This window comes from Ovis aries, chromosome 3 (genome assembly GCF_016772045.2).
Source record: "Ovis aries strain OAR_USU_Benz2616 breed Rambouillet chromosome 3, ARS-UI_Ramb_v3.0, whole genome shotgun sequence".
Classification (NCBI taxonomy): domain Eukaryota; kingdom Metazoa; phylum Chordata; class Mammalia; order Artiodactyla; family Bovidae; genus Ovis; species Ovis aries.
The window spans coordinates 209,248,493-209,260,384 of NC_056056.1; the positions used below are offsets into that span (position 1 = coordinate 209,248,493).

At 46.7% G+C, this 11,892-nt stretch overlaps 1 protein-coding gene across 2 annotated transcripts; it reads right to left on the reverse strand.

Moving 5' to 3' along the window:
• Window positions 1-206: 206 nt before the first annotated feature.
• On the reverse strand, window positions 207-11,515 carry C1S (complement C1s). Of its 2 annotated transcripts, none has more exons than XM_004006917.6 (12): window positions 11,366-11,515; window positions 10,344-10,469; window positions 9,896-10,103; window positions 9,555-9,732; window positions 7,634-7,759; window positions 7,017-7,216; window positions 6,671-6,824; window positions 5,874-5,989; window positions 5,394-5,472; window positions 4,568-4,696; window positions 3,657-3,731; window positions 207-1,443 (listed from the first exon to the last, which is right to left on the reverse strand). In XM_004006917.6, exons 2-12 carry the CDS (start codon window positions 10,382-10,384, stop codon window positions 644-646), a joined length of 2,106 nt encoding a protein of 701 aa, XP_004006966.1. In that variant the 5' UTR covers window positions 10,385-10,469; window positions 11,366-11,515; the 3' UTR covers window positions 207-643. The 2 variants fall into 2 exon arrangements, with proteins under 2 accessions (XP_004006966.1, XP_012030884.1); XM_012175494.5 differs by having other exon boundaries at window positions 10,344-10,498.
• Window positions 11,516-11,892: the final 377 nt, after the last annotated feature.

Consider the following 11,892-nt stretch of genomic DNA (forward strand, 5'->3'; position numbering starts at 1 on the left):
GAACATGGTACCTCGCATTGACGTTATGCTAATCCACAATGCTCAGTTACTCTCCATTGGCAGAGAGGAAAGAAGCTGATTCCCTATTTTCATGATATTTAAATATGAGCTATGAGGGCCCTGAGTTTCCAGGACACAACAGCCCATTAAACTCCCTTTCTATGGTGCTGAGGTCTTGATGTGGAATGAGACAAGTCAGCCAGCACTGGGTTATAAAAATGCTTTATTACAAGTAGATAGCAGAAATGAAATAGTCAACTTCAAACAGGTAAAGGGGAAACAAAAAAAATCAAGAGACTGCCCCACAGCAAATTTCAGAGTCAGAACTGGAACAGGAGTAGGTCATCCAAAAAGAGGACCCCCCCATGAATAGAGAAAGAAATGGGTCCCCTTGCACACTGAAGTCCACAGGATGGGCTCAGGGGAGAGGACCCCACGTAGTTAGTCCGACTATACTGAAAGACCAGCACAACCACAGGAGCAGAACCCTACCTCCAACCAGGTGTCCCGGCAACCAAGTCCTAGCAATAGCTCAGTCTCACTCCCCTGTCCTCTCAGTCATGGTGAAATAATGGGACTACTGGGAGGAACAGGAAGTCCAGAGGGGTCATGGCCCTTAGAGAGGCTGGTGGGACCTGTACAGTTAGTCTACACTGGGGGCACTATATTCCTGCATTGTCTTCCTTATCCAGTCAACGTAGTTCTTGACTCGCGTGTACAACCCATAGGTCCCACACTGGGGGCCCCAGGACACCAAACCAGCAACATAGAATTTGGGGCTGTTTTCCTTAGGGTCCTGTACAGCAAAGGCCCCACCACTGTCTCCCTCACAGCTATCAACACCTTTGTCATTACCAGCACAGATCATGTTCTCAGTGAAAACAAAAGAACTGATATCTATTTCAGGATTGACCCCCTTCACCTTCTGGCATTTGGATAAGGGAGCAACAGGTAGCTTTGCCCCTCTGAGCTTAATAACGTGACTTCTGGCATTTGTTCGACCCCAGCCTGAGATCAGCCCCAGGACGTTTTCCGGGGGGTCGTATTCTGAGGAGGTGCCTGGTAGGCAGATAGGGGAGACCTTGGGTCCCATTTTCACTGGGTCTGTCAGCCGCACCAGCGCAATGTCATTGTCAAAATTCTTTCGTGTTATCGAAGAATCCAGGACCTCCCATCCTGGATGGATAAACACTCTCTCGGCAGTGAGCATCTGAGCATTTGACAATTGTGAGGTGACCACTGAGGAGGACCCAACATACATCACTGGGATATCATTTCCCTCCACGACATGGGCAGCAGTCAGCACCCAGTATTCATCAATGAGAGCCCCACCAGCCCGTGGGTTCGAGAAGAAGACTTGCCAGGGGAAATTTTCAATCTTCGCAATGGAGCCTCCAAATATTCTTTGTGTTGATATAAAAGGCTCGCTGGGGGTGCCACAGACTAGAAAGGAAAAAGAACAAGGTGGGTAGTCGCTGGCCCCCAGCAATCCTCCAGCCACTCAAACACCTGCTGGGCTTCGTTATTCTCAGCACAACACAGCCAACGTTATACAGGAAATCCCCTACACCAACCTCCAAGTTGTAAACTTTCAAAGATGTGAACATGCGCTTGCACATCCAATCACATAAGTAAGTTCAGCTGTCTGGGGTACATTGTCCTGTGCACAGGACAGTGTGTCTTGTCCTCTACAAGTAGCTGTGCATTTGTGAATTTACTGTACAATGGTGTAAAGTACAGTAGTATAGCATCTCTACTTCAAGCCCAGGATGTCTGGAAGCCAGTGTAAAAACAGCAGTGATATGGCTGGTACTGTTAAGACGCTCCAGCTGTTGAATGATACTACTGTACTTTTCAACACTTTTCAAAGTGTTTTCTTGGGATTTCTCAGGTGGCCCAGGGGCTAAGGCGCTGTGCACTCAAACCAAGAAGCCTGGGTTCCATCCCTGGGTTCCATCTGGAGAACTAGATCCCACATGCTGCAACTAAGACACAGCAAAGCCAAATAAGTAAATAAAGATTTTTTGAAGAAAATGTTTTCTTTATTTTTTGTATTGTTTTGTATTTTATATGTATTATTTGTGTGAAAGTATTAGAAACCCTTTGTGTGAAAAGTATTATAAACCATTATTATACTATAAGGTGTTATAGTACAGTACAGTTGTGTTAGTTGGGTACCTAAGCTTCTGTTGTTGGACTTATGAACATGCTCTTAGAACAGAACTCATCCATATGTAGGGGACTTACAGTATTTGGTCAACCAACTCAGTGCCTGACTTATCTGAACTCACCTAAGGATCAAATATCCCACATTGCCAGTGCCAAGAGCAGGGGGAGGAGACTGGTTAAACAGAGCCCATGTATAAAGTACTGAACCTAAATGAGCCTCACACTATGGACAGCTTAACTCACAGTCCTACAGGAGGCACATGTCACCCCAGTCTCAATACATCTGGTCAGGGACCCAACCGGGAGCCCGCGCTGGGAGTCTCTATTCTCACACATGTAGTGGGAAGGCAAGCCTTCTGTCTGCCTCTGATGCCCAGGTTCAACACTTATCACCTTCTTCACTCAAGTCCTAACTGAAGCCAAGTCCCTCCTAGTAACTGGATGTAGGGCAAAGAGAGGGTTCTCATTTCCCATCTTTCATCTCATCCTCCAATGACCCAGGTAAGGTTGCTTTGCCATTACCCAATGCAACTAAAACTGAATTGTATTTCAGATCAAGTTGGCTTACCTAAATCCCACACTAGTTAGCCCGAATAGACTCTGAGTTGAGCATAATAGACAGATGTAGGTTTAAAGCCTATCCCATCCCTTCCTGAACTGTGAACTCGTAATGAATTCACTCAACTGTAAAGCAGGACCAATAACACCTTGTCCAGAGGGTTATTGCAAAGACTTGATTGAATGAGATAATAAATTCAATTAGTTAGCTGAGTCCCTAGCTCTCAATTACAATGTTGTTACTACGAGCATCATTATTATATTCCTGGCTTTGTCTGGGAGTCTTCTTCCACTCAACTCTAATCTCTATAATGATGGTCTGAGTGTTAGTTGCTCAGTCATGTCCAACTCTTTCTGACCCCATGGACTAGCTCACCAGACTCCTCAGTCCATGGAATTCTTCAAGAAAGAATACTGAAGTAGGTTGCATTTTCCTACTCAAGAGGATCTTCCCAACCCAGGGATCGAACCCAAATTGCAGGTAGATTCTTTACCATCTAAGCCACCAGGAGAAGCCGTCTAATCTCTGTATAACCCCTTATTTCTTTCATTCTTCTGTATCTTTTTGCCAGATAGGCTTCTAATATAATAACTAGGATATGCAACTAATCTTGTTTCTAAGTGTTGGTTGCTCACTCTCAATTTTCAGACCCTGTTTTTAGCAATCCTAGATCCTCTTCCCGCACCAACATTACCAAATCTAACCACCCCAGACTCTGACACCAACTGTCACTGGTTGACTTTTCTCTGTAGGGTCAGTCACCCCCTGGCAGATCCATGCCCAGATTTGTCTCCACCTCACTGAGCTAGGCTCTGGCAGGCCCAGACCATCAAGTCCCTTCCCAAGAGGATTACAACTCCTTTTAGAAGGTGAGCCCTATGTGCAGACCTGAGGACACGCTCTCTCTCCAAGTCCAAGCCCTGATTACCTGCAACGCATTTCGGCAGCTCTGTGCCCAGCACCTTGTTCACCCAGCTCCCATTGCCACTGCAGTGATACACCTCTGAAACAGCACAGAAAGAGGGAACACACTCACCATCACAGCTTCTCACTTATCTTCTGCCTTCCATTCAGAGCCTCAGCGCCTCTGGGATTTTAGGAGGCAATGGGATCAAACCTACCATAAAATAATCTTGAGAACATCCTCCAAATAATCCCTTTGGCCCCAAACAATCCTTTTGGCCCCAAACAATCCACTTGCCCAGGGATTAGAAGGAACATTCTCCAAAGCAGAAGGAAGAGGATTAAGGTGGAGGCTGGGAAAATGCTTCAAGTAGGAAATTAAATTGAAAGCAATGAACTGGGACATATCATGAGCCATCCAGCCCTTCATCCAGCACCACCACGGTCTTTCCATCAAGAAAGTCAGTTGTGGGACTTCCCTGGTGGTCCAGCGGTTAAGACTCTGTGCTCCCAATGCAGGGGGCACTGGTTTGAACCCTGATTGGGAACTAAGATTCTGCGTGCCACATGGTGTGGGGGAAAAAAGAAAAATCATCATAGAATAGAGACTTGAAGCTGGAAGCATTACTCCTGTGGGCTCTACATTACATAGTTGAGCAAAAGCTGGATGATCACATGAAAATGGATATTTTAGGGGGAGTTCCTGAAGCTGAGCTGGTGACCTCTATGATACTCTACAGGTGATCCTGAACAACCCATGCCCCCAACCCCATCCTGTGTGATAATTGTATCTTTAGACTAAACAGAGAGGATGAACAAAGCCCAGCCCATCTCCCTCATTCTCTCCAAACTCTCTCCAACCCAGAAAGATTGTAGTATTCACCCTCCAACACTCTCACTCTTTCTTTCTCTTTTCTTTAGTCAGAGGAACCTTACCGCTCCCTTCATATTCCATGCTGTAGTATGGCACCTCACAAGAGTAGCGAGTGATGGAACCAAACAGAGTACTTTCCGGATCCTCGACTCGACCATGCCGAATGGGTTCAGGAGTGCCACAGTCCACGGCTACAGGAGGAAGGCCGGAGAGAGACGATCAGGATAGACACTTCCTCCCAGAAAGAGTCTCTGGGCCAGTCCATCTCCCCAGCTGTGTTCCTCACTCCTTCCCTGCCTCCCCCATCCATAAGCACATCTGGGGTGAACCCCCCACATCAGCCTGTCTGTGGCCATGCTCATCTCTCCATCCCACTGAGTCCTGACACTCAGATGGCCCCTTGAAAGTGGCAAGAACGAACCTGGTTCCCAGTGGTTGGTGAAGCCTCTGTAGAAATGGACCCATAGAATGCTATTAACTCTACGAATCTCATAGACTCTCTCTTTGTAAGAAACCTGCTAGTTTGGCCGGCCTGGGGTCAGATCAGGACTAGGATTCTACAACTGGCTTCCCTTCGAAATCCAATCCACTATCTCACAAGCCTAAGAAGAAACCATGTATTTGTATCTCAGTGCCTTAATCTTTCCATTTCCTTTATTCTTAAGGGAAAGAAGGTTTATTCAGGAAGATACACAGTCCATAGACAGACTGTGGTCTATCTCAGAAGGTGAGAGGCACCAGGGTTGTGAGTTTTCATAAGACTGAGTAAGTTCATAGGCTAATGAGTAGAATTATTCCAACTATTTTGGGGAATGAGTGGGGATTTCCAAGAATTGGGCCACTGCCCACTTTTTGACAAAAGTAGTCCCGTTTTAAAGAGATGCATACGTTGACACCGCAACTTGGAATTACTCCACTTTCCATTGCTTTGACAAGTTGAGTAGAAAGATGGGGAACCAACACTTCCCTGGAAAATAATAAACCTCAATATTAGTTTATAAAAGAGATACAGGGAATCAAAAGCCAAAAATGGAATTGATCTCTGGCCTTGGATCAGTGAGAAGTCTTTACCACAAGAAGCCTGGGGACATCTTAGTAGAATGACCCAAAGTATCCAGGAGTTGGAGCTAAAAGAACTTTGTCCCAGCATACCAGTCCCCTTCCCCAGGAAAACTGAAGCCAAAAGGAGAGTGTGAAAATGTCCAAGGATCTTCATGGCTGAGAAGACAGCTAGAGATCCTGAGGGGTTCTCTTGATGGAGAAGGTGCTAGACCTCACTCAAACAAAAACATTCGGTAACTGATCAGATGATTCCAGTGTACTCATCCTGACCTAGGGATGAGAGAGGAGCCCCTGACAGTGCTTTACCTGTACAACTTCAAACCCATCCACACAGGTTATCTTCACCACATCTCTGAACACATATTTTGCTCTCTCAGGCTCCCAGAAGGAATTGGCAGTGACTTCTTTAGGACAAGGGATTGCTTGAAAAGGATAGGAAAAGAAATTTACCAAACCTTTGGAGAATCATTATTACATATAATCATTCTCACATTTGTTGGGTTTCCCTGGTGGTTCAGTGGTAAAGAATCCACCTGCCAATGCAGGAGATGCATGTTTGATCCCTGGGTCGGGAAGATCCCCGGAGAAGGAAATCTCAACCCACTCCAGTATTCTTGCCTGGGAAATCCCATGGACAGAGAAGCCTGGACGACTGCAATCCATGGGGTCACAAAAGAGTCAGACACAGCTTACCAACTAAATAACAACATATTTTCTACAGTTGTTGACTCATCCTCGGAGGTGGTTAAAATAATATGGCAGGGAATTCCCTGGCGATCCTGTGCTTAGGAATCAGCGTTCTCACTGCTGAGGGCACAGGTTTGATCCCTAGTCAAGGAACTAAAATCTCGCCAGTCTGACAGTGAAATAAAATGGAATAATGACATTACTAACTAACCACCCCCAGGCCATCTGCATTTGAAAATCCAGTTGAAGGATTTCTAAAAATTGAGGGTTTCTCACAACCACTGACAGGTTTACATGGTGCTGAGGAGCTGCTGTGTTCTCAGGATATCCATCCGTACAACAATCTACTGTTTTGATTTTACCTTGGGCAAGGACTCTGGTCCCACCAACCAAAGGACAGCTTCTAGGTTACTCACGATCTCCATGGTAACGAAATTTCCATCCCTTTCTTTGTTCTGATCCATCAGTTTGGAAGATGATATTCAGAGCACTGCTCTGGGTTTCAATTGTGAGTGGCCCAGGAAAGCCATTCCCACAGTAAGGACCAAAATGCTGATCTCCTGTCACAAACTGAAGAGAACCAAAATGGGGGAATCAGAAGAGAGAAAGAGCTAAAAGAAAAAGGTAACACAGAAGGGATAAAAGTAAAATAAAATAAGAAGGAGAGAAAGAAAGAAAGAAGGGACAGAAAGCTAGATAATGTGTCTTCAGGGAGAACTCTCTCTGAGTGAGTTGGAAGAAAACTGATCACCCATCACACACAAGTAAGCTGTCAGGACAGTGGCCCTCGGAGTCAGCTGGTTCCACATCAAAGTCTTCTCTCCTCATAGTCACCACCACTCGGAACCCCTCCTCCAGCTGGATCTGATAGTCACACCTTGAGCTCTCTGGGTATGGACTGGGGTAATTAGGACTTTCAACCTCCCCAGTCATTGTGGTGAATACACTCCCACTGCAATTGACTAAGGAAGATAAAGAGAAAAGGAGAATCAAATACAGGGTCAGGCCAAGGAGTCCCAGCTCTTTCTATGATCCTTCTCATGAATGGAAGCCCATGTGCCACAATTACACACCAGTGCATAACAGCAGAGATACCTAATAAGTATTGGGTTTCCATCGCATCGCTTGTGTGGAGCTTTTCTTGTTTATGAAAAGGCCCAAGTTGACACCTATCTCTCTTCTCCAATTAATTAACTTGACCCTATAGGCTTATCTTCCTCCACTCTTGTGGCTCCCTTTCTGTTTATGAGTAACTAAAAACTGATGCCAAGTCAAGGCCGTGGCTAATCAAAATCGAAAAGGGTAGATAGACACCTGACTGAAGGCTCCAGCCAACCCAAATCCCAGGGAACATTCGCCTCTCTTGATGCCAAGCTCACCTCCACAGTTCTTCCTGTCTTCATGGAGGAAGTATTCTGGAGGGCAGGAGCAGAAGTAACCGCCAATGAAGTTATTGCAGAAGTGGCTGCAAGGAGCGTCTGCAAAGGCTGTGCACTCGTTTACGTCTACAAAGAGCAGAGAAAGACGGTGATCAAGGACAAAGACCTAGAAGGAAGAATGAAGTTAAGCCCAAAACTGCAAGTGTAAAAAAAGTAGAAAGGGTCTGTTGCTTAGAGACATTCAGTGAATCACATTTCAGGATACTACTACTCTATACTGTGTTGAGTCACTTCAGTCATGTCCGACTCTTTGTGACCCTATGGACTGTAGCCCGCCAGGCCCCTCTATCCACGGGATGCTCTAGGCAAGAACACTGGAGTGGGTTGCCATGCACTCCTCCACTTATTCTATGTTGCTGCTACTGCTGCTAAGTCACTTCAGTCGTGTCCGACTCTGTGTGACCCCACAAACGGCAGCCCACCAGGCTCCCCCGTCCCTGGGACTCTCCAGGCAAGAACGCTGGAGTGGGTTGCCATTTCCTTCTCCAATGCATGAAAGTGAAAAGTGAAAGTGAAGTCGCTCAGTCGTGTCCAGCCCTCAGCGACCCTGTGGACTGCAGCCTACCAGGTTCCTCCATCCATGGGATTTTCCAGGCAGGAGTACTGGAGTGGGGTGCTGTTGCCTTCTCCGTATTCTATGTTACTCTCCTGAAATATGATTCTAGAGTTGTGCTCTACCATTGTGCATCTATAGTGGGAGCTGTCAACACCAAAGACCCTTGACCTTTTACATAAACAGAGCATTTCCGCTCCAGGGATAGCACCCTGCAAGCTTAGCATAATACATCTTCTGTGAGGAAGAACAACTAATACATGTATTACCTTACATGATGCTGGCACTTCTGTCAAACCTAAACAAGGCTTTGGCTTTATGAGATGTTCTAGCATCATGATACCCTGAAGATAGTTATGGACGCACATAGAATGTGAAAGTTTGTTTGCTATATGTTAAATGGGTTTGAATACCACACATTTCTTGTGTGAGCCTTGGCAAGTTATTTAACTTCCTTAATCTTTACTTTTCCTACCTTTAAGCAGGGATAATAACACCTACTTTCAGAAGTGAGGTAGGACGTCACTAGAGGTCCGGTGGTTAAGAATTTGCCTGACAATGCAGGGGACACAGGTTCGATCACTAGTCCGGGAAGATTCCACGTGCCTCAGGGCAACTAAGCTCTTGCACTATAGCTGCTGAATCCACACGCCACCACTGCTGAAGCCCACATGGCCTAGAGCTCATGCTCTGCAACAAGAGAAGCCAAAGCTACAGCGAAGAGAAGCCCATGCACTCTGACTAGAGAGTAGCACCCGAGAGAGCAAGGAGAGACAGCCTGTGTGCAGCAGCGACAAGTGCAACCATAAGTAAATAAATATAATTTCAGTGAGTGCTAAGTCGCTTCTGTCCAAATCTTTGCAACATTATGGACTGTAGCCCACCAGGCTCCCCTGTCCACAGCATTCTCCAGGCAAGAATACTGGAGGGGGTTGCCATTCCCTTCTCCAGGGGGGTCTTCTCGAACCAGGGATTGAACCCGTGACTCTGCATCTCCTGCATTGACACGTGGGTTCTTTACCATTAGTGCCACTTGTGAAGCTCTTCAAATTATATAATTTAGGTAAAGATATAATTAATATAAGTAAAGTTCTTAACACAATACCCAGCTCATAGTGGTTCTCAATAAATTACTGGGGTGTTTTTTAACACGTTTGACTTTCACAAAGGCAATTTATGGAGTGATCCAAGCCAAGCCAATACTTCATAAGAGTTACAAATGGAATCCTCACTCCCTGCATTGCTCAATGTTTGCCCTGCTCCCAGTCTCATGGCTGGATCAATGAGGCACAGAGAGGTGAGCCTTACCCTCGGCAACATAGTACGCAGCAAACCCAGTGAAACGTTCCTCGTTGGAGAAGTCCGACCGGAAGATCACCTGGAGTTTATTGTATGGGATGTGGAACTCTTTCACCACTGGGGAGTTGGAATTCTTGCTGGTCCTCCGTCCACAGAGTTTCCCTTCTTCATGGCCTCCTGACATTATCTAAGAGAAGAGTCAAAAGAACCCAGGAAAGGGTAATATTTTGGTATGGAGGGCAGAGAGATAGACCACTTCCCACCTTAGGACCATGTGACCCAGCTCACTGTGTGCTCACGCTCTCAGTCCACCACCCCAGCCCCGTCCTCCCGCGCCCATCACAGTGTACCTGTACTGAGTCGTAGGAGCAGTTCTCAGACAACTCTATGTCCAGGTGGGTGAAGTAAAGGTGGATCCCATACCCTTCAGGGACTTCTATGTCCCAAGACTTCTCGACCTCATTGGGGTACGCCTGAGGGTAGTTGGGGGATAGAACCTCCCCATACATAGTAGGCTCGGCATAAACCCAGGCCACAAGGGAAAACAGGACAATGCACCTAAAAAAATAATAATAATAAAAGCAATTGGAGAGGTGGGTGACCCAGGTATGAGTGGACTAGGGCAGGGAAAAGGGAGGGGAGAGGCAAAGGGCACCAGCACATGAAACAGAATCTTGGGCTGGAATGAAGCAGAAAGGCCGAGGGCAAAGCCAAACGGGCTTAGGATCTGAGCTGCTCTCCTGAGAGGATGAAGGGAATGCGTTCCATGTACATCTCTCTAGACCTGGGATCACTCACCACATCTCTGGCAATTTGTTCATCCCTGGTGAGCAGCTCATCTCTTGGTCCTGGCTCTCTGCACCTCTGACTTTGGAGCTAAAGGGGTGGCAGGCCTGGCAGTATTTGTCTAACAAACACAGGCACCTGTTTCAGTGGTAAGGGGTCAGTGTCACCTTGGGAAGAATAACACAGAGGTTAAACAGAGCTGTGTCGTTAAGCAACAGTGTACACCCATCCTCTCACGCTGGCTCTCATTCTAGACTGAAACTAACCCTTATCCTTCTCCCATGGCTTCTCAGGACCGTCTCCCAGTTTTCTTCCAAAATCATGAGACTTTTTCCAAGTGCTTTGCTTCCTCTGTTCTCCTTCTTCACCCCCAACCTCCACCCTGCCCCCGCTCTATCAGCCTCTCTTCTCCCCTCACAGAACAGTATCCTCGTCTCCACTTGGGGTTTCAGGAGTTTGTCTGCATCATGACCATCCACCAGGACAGGTCTCCCTCCTCTTTTGACAAGGAGCCCCCTTATCACTTCAAACCAAGTCTCTTGCCTGTGTATTATTGCATGTATTTCTCTTAATGCTCCCAAAGACCACTGATGGAGAAATGGATTTGTTTCCCTAGGGGAAGGCAGTGACCTTGGGAGAAGTGGTCTTAGAGTTGTGTTGGGGGGAGAAGAAAAGGGGCAGCTGAATGAACATAAAAGGAGACAAAAGCTATTTCTTCAATTTCCTACCTTAATTTTCCAGATCTTTTTTCCTTTTCCTTTTTACCTTTACTGAAAAGATAAGACATCTCCTCATAGTTCCTAGGGAAGTGTTGCGAAATATGCTTCTAACCCTGAACACTGTTTAGGGGGCAGGGGGCGGTGACATGGGGGTGAATGGGGTCAACCTAAGAGAAATAGGTGGTCTATAGTCTCCCTCCTTTGGATTCTGCTCATCTCAGCCCTCCATCTCTGCCCGAAACTTCCCTCTGTAAAGTTTTCTGCCTTCCTTTTTCCTTCCATCAAAGCTCTGCTCTTCAAGTTTAAGAATTTTACCTTCAGAAGCTGATGGGAACAAGTAGATCAGTCCCGTCCCTCTTGCCAGTGGGCAGGCCAGGCAACCCTGCCCGCTCCCAGGAAGAGCGGCTCAGAGCTGGGCGCTCCCTCTGCAGGAACCTCCGCTGGCCTCCCTGGATCTGGTTCTCTGGTTCCTTCCCGGTGATCCTCACCCCAGGGTGCATGTCTGAAATTCCCTGATCCAAACAAAGAGGGGGCTGGGAGACCATGGCTTAGGGAAAGTGAAGCTCAGCTTTGGTCTTGGAGCTCCCTCTGCTTTTGAAACAAGAACTGCATCCTTTTTCCAGCCTGACACTCCTCTGTCCCGGGCTGCAGGCTCGAAAAGAGGGATTGGGGAATTTCACTGATTGCCTAACACTCTTTTTTAGCCAAAGGGAGTGTTGAGTTTTCGGGGAAGTCAGGTGATTTGTGGGAAAAGGAGGGGATTAATCCTGTAAGGAAAAGCAAAACACAGGAAGTCCAGCCCTCCAACTGCATATGAAACAAATTAAAAGAGAGAGGAGTTA

Coding starts and splice junctions, on each gene's coding strand:
- C1S (XM_004006917.6), bottom strand. CDS start 10,384: ATGAGCTGCTCACCAGGGATGAACAAATTGCCAGAGATGTG. Junction 9,733..9,895: donor GCTCCTACGACTCAGTACAG/GTACACTGTGAT, acceptor CTCTTCTCTTAG/ATAATGTCAGGAGGCCATGA. Junction 5,990..6,670: donor ATTTCGTTACCATGGAGATC/GTGAGTAACCTA, acceptor ATCCTTTTCAAG/CAATCCCTTGTCCTAAAGAA.